General features: G+C 40.6%; 1 protein-coding gene across 8 annotated transcripts in view; it reads left to right on the top strand.

Moving 5' to 3' along the window:
- Nucleotides 1-335: 335 nt before the first annotated feature.
- Nucleotides 336-13,299, top strand: part of SYTL3 (synaptotagmin like 3) — a 41,944-nt gene continuing 28,980 nt past the window's right edge. Inside the window, exons 1-7 of one of the 8 annotated variants that reach the window (XM_082215251.1) lie at nucleotides 336-720; nucleotides 1,588-1,746; nucleotides 3,445-3,531; nucleotides 5,712-6,179; nucleotides 6,949-7,158; nucleotides 8,110-8,174; nucleotides 11,087-11,141. In XM_082215251.1, the coding sequence (XP_082071377.1) occupies nucleotides 6,070-6,179; nucleotides 6,949-7,158; nucleotides 8,110-8,174; nucleotides 11,087-11,141 (440 nt within the window). In that variant the 5' untranslated portion in view covers nucleotides 336-720; nucleotides 1,588-1,746; nucleotides 3,445-3,531; nucleotides 5,712-6,069. Of the gene's footprint in view, nucleotides 721-1,587; nucleotides 1,747-3,301; nucleotides 3,532-4,361; nucleotides 6,180-6,948; nucleotides 7,159-8,109; nucleotides 8,175-11,086; nucleotides 11,142-13,299 lie in introns of those variants that run through there. The other 7 variants (XM_082215248.1, XM_082215246.1, XM_082215245.1 and 4 more) reach the window with 7 other exon arrangements.

The raw sequence follows: 13,299 nt of genomic DNA, 5'->3' as shown, positions 1-13,299 counted from the left end.
GGGTTTTTTTGCGTGTGGTTCGCGCTGAGCTGAGGAGCCTGCGCTTTAGCGACCGTAGGGAAGGGAGGATTAGCACACATTCTTCGCTTATTTTACTTTATTTAGAATACAGGGGTGGCCTCCAGGTGCTTGAAGATGATACGTCGCCTCTTAATAGCCTTTTCTGCAGGCCCAGTATATCCAGCTCCTTCAGTCTCGGAATTGTAGAGTTAGGAACCCAAAGGAACATCTAGTCTGACCCTCTGGAGTGCAGCCTTTGGCTCAGGGTTCCTCATCTCCGACGGCCCCCCTCCTCTGGATGCCTTCTATTTTGTCAGTAACCTTAAAATGAAGGGTGCAGAAGGGAGGTCTGACCAAAGTTAATTTATAGATATTTTTTTAAAAAAATTAAATAGAAATCCTTAACAAAAATGGAAGCAGCCAGTGAAATGGTATAATGGGGAATAAAGAGACTGCTGCTGAGCAGTGAACTGAGGGGGAGGTCCCAAAGCCCTAATTCAAGGGTGTCACCTGGAGACTTCAAGGTCCGTACCATGGAGAGGAGTCATTGCTTCCTGGCCAACAATAACCAACACATACCACTGAGATGTAGCAGCTCCCATGCCTCTGTTGTCCTGCAACATCCAGGGCTTTTTTTCAACCATAACTCACCGGACTCAGTTCCGGCCCCTCTCAGGTGGGCACCATTGCCTTTATAAGAGAACAAGAGAGGCGTTCATGGTGAGTTCCAGCACCTCTTTTTCTAGAAAAACAGGACTAGCAACATCCACTAGCAACATCACCTCTTTCACTGCTTAGTATTGAAGACTTTATCTGCCATAATATCTGTACCACTTGACTGGCCACCACAGCAAAAAACAAAAACTGGATTTCAGGAGACACCATGTTAGAAGAGGGATTTTTTTTAAAACAGAAGGAAGTGTCATCTTGTAAAATGGGGCCTTGTGCAATAATGCAGCACTGTGGAGAACCTGCATGGTGTTGGATGACAACTCTCATGATCACCCCAGGCAATACAGCCAATGAATTGAGAGTTACAGTTCAACAATATTTTGGGAGCTGCAAATTCCCAATTCAGAATCCAAAAACAAAGCTTTCCACCCTTCAAACTATTTTCCCCATATATATTTATTAAATCACATTTATGCTTATTGATTAACAAATAACTAAAAGTTATACATAAAATTGGTTTCCCCCCTCCGTATCATGCTATCTTGGCAAAAGAGTTTGAAGTGTTTCATTTGCCAGGATGCATAGCTCACCCCCTCAGAGAGGGTAGATTACTATCTTGGCTTTGCTTCTCAAATGCTTCAACAGAATTCTCCTCAAATGCTTCAAAAGAATTGCAATACTTCTCAAGAATCACAGGCTAGATGACAGTTCTTAATCCCTCCCATTTACACTCCTATTATTATTAATTAAATTTATGCATACTCTGCATTTATGCATTTACTCTGACTGAATAATTTGCAGGTTTTATAACTGAGGGCACCCTCAACTGCTTTTCACAGATGACATTAAGCTTGCTTTTTTCTTCACTCTTACCTTCTTTCAGCCCTTTTAATTTCTTCCCTTTCCAACCCACAGCAGTTGGTGAGGGCAGTTTCTGCTCTTAGGCAACACTGCATTGCCAACATCTTCCAGAACTTAGTGCCTACCTAGCCCAAATTCTACAATGCAGGATTTAGTCAATGGCTGTGGAGAGATGCATACTCACTGTTAGGACACTGGAAGCTCCCTTCTCAGGTAATCTTTTATATATAGATAGATATAGATATTGCTGTTAGTTGTTTTATTAAAAGCATACACATAAACAATCATAGTGCATATGTGCATGTTTTCCAAATAATTCAAATTCAGAATACAGTAAGCACATTCTACTCGTTACTATGGGTTTTCCTGATATAGACATGGGGGAAGAAGTTTCCAAAAGGCTCTATTGAAGCTGAGGTGGTCTTCCTCCTTCTGACAAAGGGAAGCCAATTGTCAACAAAATGCAGTGGCGTAGCGTGGGTTGTCAGCACCCGGGGCAAGGCAAGTAATTTGTGCCCCCTAACCCATGGATTTTGCGCCCCCTAACCCGTGGAGCGCCCCCCCCAGATGTTGCGCCCGGTGTGGCCGGGGCCCCCTGCACCCCCCACGCTACGCCACTGACAAAATGGTCTGTCTGTACCACTCTCTGTGGAACTCTGTCTTGGTGCATCAGTTTTTATGGTAGTGCAAGCTGCCATACTTTATTTAAGCTAGCTTTGCTTCATGCTGGCTGGGACTGATGGAAGTTGTAGATCAAAACATCTGGAAGATACCAGGTTGGCAAAGGCTCTCTTAGTGGAAGGGCATTTGCATGTTAAAACTAGGTTCCCCAAATGCAGACTTTGACTAGTACTTAACTTCCTGATCTTTACCACCCGTACCAGCAAAGTGCTTGAGGAGGAGGGGAACAGACTTGGAGATGTGTGGAACATTCCCCTCCTTCAACATCCTTCCAAGATTCAAGCACTTCAGTAGCCTAGGTAAGACTGAGGACAATATCAGAGGCAAAATGTGAGGAATGAGAAGGTGGTGTGGGAAGCTAACCTTGCCTGTGGGCAAGATAAATCAATGAGTCAATGGCTATTGGTCATTACGACTTCCAGATTCAGAGGCAGTATGCCTCTTGTTGGCTACTGTGGAAAACAGAATGTTTGGCTATGTATATTACAGATGTTTCTACAATCAAACACAAAGAAACACATCCAAAACATATAACAAAAAAGCTGAACTTGGCCTGGAATATGAATCTTCTCTTTAAAAATGGAAAAGGTTTCTACACACATGAATATTTGGCTATTAAACTTCTGAAGCATATGAAATAAGCTGAAATGGAACCTCCAATTCAGATATTTCTAGATTTGGGTTTGGATTGATTTGTACGTAATATTACTTGAAAAATAGGTGAATAAAGCCTTCCCTTTGATAGCTTAAAAGCATTGGGGATTTTAAAATGTGCGTACTATTTATGCTGGTATTACTGGTACTGTATTTGTATTATTCATATTAATAATACCATCAATATGTATTAATTATCATGCAGTCCACAGCCCCCTGAGATAGCTAAGCGGTCAGGGGGATCTGTCATTTCTAGTAAATGCTCGCTCTGAATCTTGCGGAAGTTGAGGTTTGTAGTGTTGCACACATCTAACATAAGCGAGTGACACAGAGAGAAACCACATGAAAGTATCATACTTAATGGCCACTACTCTTCCTGTTAGCTTAGGGGTTTCATGTACGCTTTAAGAAAAAACATTGTCTTTTCTTGCAGTGAACTGTTTCCTCCCAGACCACTCAGGCATTATTTAAAGCCTCTCATTGATAGCAGACTGCATTGGGGGCAGTTACTTCCAATGCAGAGGGCTGTAGGATCATACGGTGATGTGCACTGAAGTATTCTGTGTCAAACTTCAGTTCAGCAAGAAGGAAACGGAGAGAAAGAAGATATCATTTTTTCTTCAGTAAAACTAGCATCCTGCATTTCTTCTATGAAAGTAAAAGGTAAGTCAGTGTTTGCTAAAGGTAGGCATAAAAAATGTTTAAATGTTTGCAAGGCAAGGGCCTTGCATTCCTCTCTTATTTGTGATTATTTGCTGTGTTTCGTTCCCCTAGCAGATAGGACACATTGCTCTTTAGGGGTTATTGAATTGGAAAACACCCTATCTCAAATTATTTTAGACATTTCTATTGCTTTAACATTCAAAAACTGGTGAATGCAAATAAATAAGTTCTACTATTGCTGTGTATCTGTTTTCAAAGCTATGTAAATATTTAAAAGATGCCTCTGAATTTCTGCCGTTAAAAGATGGAGATTTATTTCCTCGTGGTAGCATAGCATGGACTAACGTATTGTGCAACTTTGATTCCTTCCTCTGTACTGTATATTTAGCTCTCTAACACTGCACACCCCAAACCTTGTACTTTGAGTAACCCTGTTCATGTGTATGTGTCTATAGTAAGTAGTTTATTGTTCCACACTGGTATCTTCTGGTGTGTCCAAGATAGGCAATTTTTCTGTGTTAAGCCCAATAAACATCTCAGAGAAGGATATATGACACTGGGATCTTCCATGAAGGCCTTGCTTTCTAAAGGTTAAGTTTTTGGATTTGTAGTATGTTGTCTTATAAGCTGTGCATTGGATCAATGTGTGTAATGCGTTCTGAACTTTTTATTGATCCTTTGAACAGCTTATTTATTGTATAAAATCATACTACAACTATAATTCCAGTGACTTTACATTTAGGTGTAATTAGACAGAGACACAATTCCATCAGAGTTAGTCCTTCACCAACTTTTCATCTTATGTTGTGTGCGAATGTCTTGCTTGCTTACACATGTGGTCCTGAACCCAATTGTTTTTGATGGTGCAGCAAATGGTAGAATATTTGCTTAATTTTGCAACATGTTTTAATATGCTTTTTTGACATTGGGAGTAAACTAATATCCCCCTCCCAACTGCAGAAAGTAAGTGATCTGCCTTGTTTGGCCCTCAGTGCCAGCATCAATCAAGGCATGGAAATATCTAGTTTAAATTAACTTGCATGGAGGCAGGGCCATAATCTGCTTTTGTCAGATTCAATGCACCTGATCCCTCCCACATCTTGTGTCTCCTCTGACTTTGTAAGGAAGGACTCTCTGCAAAGACCTTAAACAATAGCAGAACATCAGGTGAGTGGCCTTTCAGTCAGTTGGAATCTATTTTTCACTCATTTGGGGCAGGTGAGAGTGGGGCACAGTCTCTCCAAAATCCATTCACAACTGCCTTAGGCTCTTGTTTAAAGTCCTTCTGGTTTTTGATTGTGTCATCTATATGTCCATATGAGTTTTCCTGTTCATCTTGTGTCTGCACAAAGTGAAACCATAAGCTGGTATTGGTGCATAATGCCTGACACATCTTCTAGATTTGTGAGGGATGTGTGTTGTCTCAGTGATAAACCACACTGTTTTTTGCAAGACCTTTTTATCTGCCTGAACAGACACAAACTAGACACGATTCAGATGGCAGGCCCATTAGCTATTAAAGCCTATAAATAATTGATTGATAGTAAAGACTTACTTTAGAACATCTCGCCTTCACACCATACTAGTTTTACTTCCATGGGATAAAAGGTTCAACAGCTAGCAGTCAGAGGGCATTGTATTCCAGTTAAGGCACATTTATCTTTGTGGTTGACTAGGAGGCAATCAACTGAATTTTTTCATGACACCTTTTATTATTTGGATTATTGTTATTCTCATTTTTCATTATCTTTTGCACAATCCACATAAGCAAAATGGCTTTTATACAGGCCTTTTTACACCAGGGTAAGTAACATGCTGATGGGCAATGGTGCTTATTGTAATGAGGCTGTTTGAAAGATGATGAATCATATTTCATAGCTCAACTGTGGCCCAAGCATACTATGAAACGATATGCTGACAGGATGTAGCTTTTGTTTTCCAGGAAAAGTAGGAGATAGTGATCTACTGCAGAATAAGAAAGGAGAAGTAGGTTGTTCTTTTCTCTGCATTCCTAAGAAATGCAATCCTAATTTCCTAATAGGAAATTTGTGAATTTAAAGCAATGGAGGTGGAGTTTCTCCCCCTTATACCTGCTGCTGCCTATCAGCTTGAATCATACCCCAATTTTCTTTGCAGAATGGTGGATCTAAGCCAAACCTCTCTCGTTTTTATCAGTTTAGAAACTACCAGCAGCAAATTGGGAGCCTGAAGTCATTTTATTTATACAAGACAATAAACTGCCTTCATCCAGCAAAGAAAGTGCCTTCAGCAGGTGATGAGACTGAAAATTATGGCGTATATGGAAAAGGGTTCTTTTCCTCTCCCTTCCATCTTATGACACAGTTCAAACGTATCTCTGATGAAAGATGTATGCAAGCAGTTAAAGGGACTCATAGATCTTTTGGTTGCTGAACCCTGCCCCTAGCTTTAAGCTCCAACTTTCCTTGGTGGGGGTGCTGAAGAAGATTAAAATTCTTTAAAAAACAAAACAATCAGACAAACAAACAAATAAAAACCTTCTAAGAATCAGAAGAGAAAATGACTCAGGAACTTGACCTCAGTGTACTAAAGGGATTGGAACAACAAGTTGTTTTAGATGTCCTGAACCGTGATCAGATGTTGAGGAAGGTGGACGAAGAACGAATAAGGTATGTGGCCATTTTGGAATACAGCGTGCCATTGCATCTCCCCGTTTTATTTTCTTCTTTTCATCTATTCTTTGCTAAAGTCCTTTTCTCAGATTCTTTGTTAGACCATTCTAGTGATTAAATTCTAGATTAAATACTTTGCAGGAAGAAATTTATTGGATGGCTTTGTCATGACTATTCTTACAGTAGTTTTGTACATTCCCTACTCCTTGCACTAAGGGTGTTTTCAGATGGGTGATTATTGTGCATGCTCCTCATGCATGCAGTTCCCCACCCCCCAGCATTCATATGATGCTGGCATTAAAATGTGAGCCTATATTCCAGTCTAATCCAGATGTATCTTTCACAGCAAGCACATAGCGTTGACCTGCTAGAGTTTTTCCAAGTTCCTGCCAAGGGCTCTAAGCAAGATTTGGAAAGCAATTATGATGTTTCAGTATGGTAGGAAGGTTCACTAGTAAATTCCTCCAACCCCCTTTTTAAAATTAAGGTGGTTATCTAGGAAAGCAACACAGAAGGAAGTCGCACTCACTCATCTCCATAGGTCAGCCAGTTATTTCAGCATGGTATTATATTGTTTAAATGTGGTGGAAGGTGAAATTACAGTTTAACCTCTTGTTTTTGGTTTACATTGGCTATTCAAATTACAGCATATTTTTAATGAAAGTGAATTCATGCAGCTTCTTAGAGAATGTGTGAATAATTGTTCATTATTTTCACTTTTTCACAATATGCACATATTTATTAATTTTTTTCTGGCTGAGAACAGGAAACTGAAGCTGCAGCTGCAGGAACTTCGATGGAAAGGGACAAAAAACACAAACCTGGAATATAAGTCTTGTGCTCGCTGTCAGAAACCTCTTGGAGTGCTAATCAACAGAGGTGCAGTGTGCAATGGGTGCAGTCACCAAGTATGCTCCAGATGTCGCATCACTTTGAATCGCTACCTGTGGAAATGCACTGTCTGCTACGCTCATGAGTGAGAAATTCTAGAGAAATTGCTCAGTAATATTTGCGTTGTGGGTGTTTATGCCTTAGTTGCATATGTCATGAGGATCAGGTCTGTAGGGGTTTCACAGTAGCCCTCTGCTATCAAGGAAGAAGGAGACAGAGGCAGCATATACTTTGGTGGGAAGTAGGACAGTGTGATCCAATGCACGGCCAAAGGACCACATGAAGCCCTCAAGGGCTTTTTTGGAGGCCCTTGGCAACATTTCACACACACACACCACAGCAGCCCTCCCACCACCTTCCCAAAGCTGGGTAAGCAAAGTGCTGAGCTTTGGGAAGGAGACCTGAGGGCTCTGTCAGGGTCCTAGAGCCCTCTCTCCACCTTCCCAAAGCTTAGTTAGCGCTTCCCCAGCTTTGGGAAGGAGGTGGGAGGGCTTTAGAACTTTGCCAGAGCCTTATATCCTTCCCAAAGCCCGGCCCCAGCACCTCACTTATCCAGGTTTGGGAAGGTAGTGGAAGGGCTAGGTAGGGGGGCATCAAATTTTGGGCTCACCTCCCCCCTCCGTGCCACAAGGCAGTGTCTTAAGGAGGTTCACACAGCGGGCACACTGGCAATATTGCTGTGGAATTAACACACAACACTTGGTAGTCAGAGCCATGGGACTCCTTTGCATGCACCTTCAGTAGGATGGGAGTTTCTTTCCTGTAATGTAGTGTATATTTGAAGCCTAGAACCACATAGGTCTTTTTCACTTAATTAAAAAATGAAATGAAAATGAAAGCTAAGATTCTCAGGAAGTTGAATTCTATGCCCAGTACCAAATTCTATGGGTTTTCTATTCTTGTGCAATATTCTGGAATGTCCTTCTGGGTTATGTAATAGTTGAGGTTCCAACGCGGTAATGATGGAATTTTTGTGATGAGCCTACAGGTGATTTTCAAAATCTTTCAGTGAAAGGTTCAAATATTTGTTTTGCAGGGAACTTAAAGTGAAAGCAGGCGAGTGGTTTTTTGAGCAGCGATCAAAGAAATTTCCAGCTGAAGGTAATGCTTTTAAAAAGTAGCAGGAAGCTACACTATTAAATGCAAGATAAATTGATGGTCTGTTATTTTTATTTCACATTTTGTTCTCTTAGCAAGATATGTATAATCGGAAATAAGTAATAGTAAGTAAGTAAATAAGTAAGTAAATATATGAGCACATAACAGTTACCTTTGGCTACAATGTAGAAGTATTTAGGTGCTAGGCATTAGTGTTCCTCTTCAACCAGGCCTTAGGCTGATTAGCATCTGATACCCTTTTAGATGTGTTGTGGGAGTGAAGGGGTTATTTATTATGTATTTTGTTTGTGTTTTTTATCTTGTATTTTTGTGTTGTGAACTGCTTTGGGCTCTATGGATGAAGGGCATTACACAAATTTAATATTAAAATAATTTTAACTAAGTACAATGCACTCTAGGTAAAGGACCCCTGACAAATTAGGTCAAGTTGTGACCGACTCTGGGGTTGCGGCGCTCATCTCGCTTTATTGGCCGAGGGAGCCGGCGTACAGCTTCCAGGTCATGTGGCCAGCATGACTAAGCCACTTCTGGCGAACCAGAGCAGCACATGGAAACGCCGTTTACCTTCCTGCCGGAGCAGTACCTATTTATCTACTTGCACTTAACGTGCTTTCAAACTGCTAGGTTGGCAGGAGCAGGGACCGAGCAACAGGAGCTCACCCCGTCGCGGGGATTCGAACCGCCGACCTTCTGATCGGCAAGTCCTAGGCTCTGTGGTCTAACCCACAGCGCCACCCGTGTCCCTTACAATGCACTCTACCCTGGCTGTAAACTCTTACTAAGAATAAATGTTTCTTTTGAACTGATACTGATGCTGTGTTAAATTACAGATTCAGATACTACTCCCTCTTGGTTTTTTGTTGTATTAATGAGTCCTGAAGCGGTTAATTATTATATATATTATTAGTGCCATTTTAAAAATGATTTGTTATGGACTTACAACAGAAAGTTCATCTGCCCATTTGTCAACATTTTGTAGAATTCAAATGAAACCGTTAAACAGCCTCACCAATAGTTTTGCACAGAGAGATGTTGCTTTCTTTGCCCTAGACTAGAGAATGAGACAGAAATGTATAGAAAAGAAAATATGAGATCATTTTACTGGAATTTATTTCTATTGGTGAAAGACAGTCTGAGTGCTTGGCTGGTAACTATAATTTGAAAGCATGCTGAAGTTGATCCAGTTAAAATCTGCAGTCCTGCACATGCTTGGGTTGCATAAATCAATAGAAGTCAGTGGAATTCAAACTGGCTTGTTTGGGTGCAGGATTACAGCCAAAGGAATAAATGTTCTCATTTTGTGACTCTCTTGGAGCAGGAATAAATTAACAGTGATGAACCAAAATTATAGCTGTTGTTCTCTGTTAATTGCCTCTGTGACCAATCAGTCCATGGTAATTCCTTCAAAGACAACACAAACTTATGACATAAGTGGCACAATATTTCAACAGGAAACTTTAGAAACTAGTACTGTCAGTTAGACATTGTTGTTGACTGAATTGGATGTGGGATCTTCTGCACACAAAGCATGCAGCCCCTCAATCTGCTTTGGAGGGTCTCTCAATTATATGGAACATATTTTGAGTTAGTGGGGGCTACAGAGGAGAGGAGTGGGAAGTTCATTTGCACAAGTGGAACAGATCAGCATTGGGTACAACCCGTAAGAACACATGCACAGTCTGCTTGTTTCTCATTTCATTTCTTTAATGGCCTCCAACCTATGCTGCCACATGAGGAAGGGCAGGAAGTGGCCTTTAGACATAAGATAGTGAATTAAGAGCAGCAGCGTGCTTGCAACAGGGTTCTTGTAAAATATGCAACCACTTCCCTATTTGCTGGCATAACGTGGCCTGAAATATCAGGCAGTCATTGTGAGAAAATATTTTTTATCAACAATGTTGTTGATTGTGCCAGAGACTTACTTTATACAGTGTTAATAATTGATCTATTGCAGAATTATTATCTTTGTAAGTAGCTGTAATATTGAGATTAATGTCGTGTGTGTGTGTGTGTGTGTGTGTGTGTGTGTATATATATATATTCTGTGCAATTCATCATTTGTTACATGTGATTGATGACAGAAGGATTCCTTGCTCTTAGTTGATTGTTCACCATTTTATAAGCAGAAAGATTATTTTGGTACTTAGTTATACAGGTTGAGTGGTAGCCAATGAAGTCATACTCTGAGTAGATGCATTAAAATCAACAAACCTAAGCCCGTTTATTTCAAAAGGCTAATGTGTCCCTCCCCCCCCCTTATGTGGGAGTTACGTTCCTGCACACAAATGAAATTGTGTAATGACAGGGCGTTTTCAGAGGTGCTTCCCTGTTTGTGGAATACCCTCCCTAGTGAGGTGCATCATTTTCTGTCAGTGTTAGCTTTCAGGAGGAATTTGAAAACATTTTTGTTTACTCAGACATTTTGCAGGTGAAGAATACTGTTTCTGGCAACCCAGAGATCATTGAATGAAATAATGATTTTAATTGCAACTATTTTAGAATGATTTCCCTGTTTTAAAATCCCTTTTTAAAATTGCAGATGTATTTGCCACACTGGGCTCCTTTGGGAGGAAGGGTGGAATGTAAATTCAATGAATCAATTAAATTTTAAAAATATTGTTGTGCTGCTTGTATTACTGAACTTTTCAGCTGTAATTTAAGTTTCTACCATCTGTTATTGTACATTGCTTGAATCAATACCAATAACTAAATGTAAAACTACATTTTTCTAAATGGTCACAGAATCTCTTGAGCACTTTTAAGGGCTGGCGAAATTGAAGTATATTGGCAACAATAAATGACAGAAAATTGTGACAAAGAACTGGTTTGTGAATAGAATTTTATTGCTAGCAAATGACCTTGATGGGGTTTCCCCCCCCCCTCTTGCTTCACAGGTAGATATGAAACTGCTGGGGCAAAGTTCTTGGACTCTTATCAAGCACTACTAAGGTAAGGACAAGAAGGTGAGCTTGTCCTAGAGAGGTGGATGCAGTACAAGGAGTGTATTGTGCAGTACAAAATAATCTGTCCCCTGAAGCTACCTGCAGATGCCAAGGTTTAATTTTAAAAGCTTGCAATAGAACAAGCAGAAATCTAAAACTTATTTTGGTGCTTTTGCTGTGCTTTTAAAACAAGTTAGCATAGTACAAAACCTAGTAGGGCCTGAGTATTGTAGTGGTTAGTGTATTGGATTAGGACCTGGTAAGCCAAGGTTCAAATCCCCATTCAGCCATGAATCTCGCTGTGTGACCTTAGGGCAGTCACAGTCTCTCAACCTAGCTTACCTCACAGGGTTGTTGTGAAGATAAAAGGGAGTGGAAGGACCATGAATGTCTTCTTGGAAGAAAAGTGGGGTATAAAAGTAATAATATAATAAAAGCAAGACTGTCACCAAAAATGACATTCCCATGTCAAGTTAGTTACTCAGTTGGGCTCTAAGGTGCTACTGGAAGGAATTTTTTATTTTATTTTATTTTTTTATTTTATTTTATTTTATTTTATTTTATTGCCATGTCAAGTTATCTACCTGCTGCCTGTAATGTCTTGTACAACTTATCCCACGTCTTGTTGTCATTACTTGGTATGTTTCCCTGCCACTCTCATTAGTAGGCAATTATGCGGCAGAATCACTTGATTCTGTTAGGTCATATAAGGCAAGTTGCACTAGATGTTATGGAGGAAGAAGAGGGATCTTAGCGCAGGGCTGCCATTTTCGGTAGTAGCCCCCATGTTTTTCGTAGCATGTGGTTCCACGCTTCAGATCAGTCAGCTTGTTCTCCATTTGGGTGTATGTTCATCAAAGTCCCACCGTACAAGCAAGCCAAGGTACTGTCATGGAGGCTGTGATATTTATTGAGATGCTAGTGAAGCAGCAGTCAGTTTTTCAATAGGTAGCAAAGCATCTCTTGCAGCATCTCAGAAGATATGTGACGGAAGGCCCAGATCATGAACAGTTGCTGACAATTCAAAACTTGTGTGCAACACTGCAAAGATTATGGGAGGCATCTATTGATCACACATCAGTGGTTTGGGACAGCAAAATGTCCTGGTTACATTCTCATCGCTTTCTATGATTTTTTTTAGGGGGTCTCAGAGTGAGAGTTTTGTTCAGTGGGACAGGCAAGCCTGTTATATGGGCTCACTTTAGCTACAGTGGTGTAGTCAATCCTGTATCTAATAGAGCAGGCCTGTCCAACCGGTCGATCGCGATCTACCCGTCGATCGCGGGCCGTCCCTGGTCAATCCTTGTTGATCTCCAGAGATCGACCAAAAAACCCCAACTCAACAACTCTGATCTTGCTCCCTAAATCCTGGGGAAGACCAGCATGTAATTATGCCAGCTTTCCTTTGATCCCAGTAGGCTTGTGACTAAATTACAGCCTTGCCCATCCAAAGCTCTGCCTCCCTCAATATTGCAGTACAGCCAGATACCGCTATGTGGCACTGTGGTATGGCTTCTTGGGGTGATCACATGGGGAACTGCAGTGCTCACAGTGTGGTGGAGCAGGGATTCCCACCCCCACCTGCGCTGCCAGACCGCTAGCTGTGACCCTCACACATTAGTATGGTGGCCCTTAACCCTGAGACAGATTAAGTGGTTTGTTAATTTTCAGTAAAATCTTGCTCAATGCCTTGCTCTGCTGAAAGAGTAAAGGTTAAAAGTAAATACCAAGACTGTCAGGAATGTGACAGACAAGCAGCAAATATGTTGTAGGGGGAATGCTTATTGAATGTTTAAGTTAAGCATTAAGGCTGAAAAGTCACTTCTCAGCAAAATGCTTAACTCTGCATGTAACTTAGGCCCTTAGTTGATGGTAAATATCACAGGATCTGCCTTAGTTCTCCTGAAGAAATATTTGGTAGATTCCCTTTCCCACTATTTTCAAAAGATTTCATGATACAACATAAAGCAAAACCTTTTTTTAATATTCAATGTAATACAAAATAATCAAAAGAGTAATCAGTATTACAGTTAGCACAATAACAGAAGAATAAAGTGGCTTAAATGTTTATTTGCACCATTTTCCCCCTTATACAGTAAAATAAAATTCTTACTTACATTTTAGTACACTGTTGTACAATGTCAACATTTTCTACAGCAACATAT

This window comes from Podarcis vaucheri (genome assembly GCF_965113315.1).
Source record: "Podarcis vaucheri genome assembly, chromosome: 3".
NCBI classification, from domain to species: domain Eukaryota; kingdom Metazoa; phylum Chordata; class Lepidosauria; order Squamata; family Lacertidae; genus Podarcis; species Podarcis vaucheri.
Note: the sequence above shows the minus strand (reverse complement) of the source record. Positions and strands in the feature narration are given on the sequence as shown.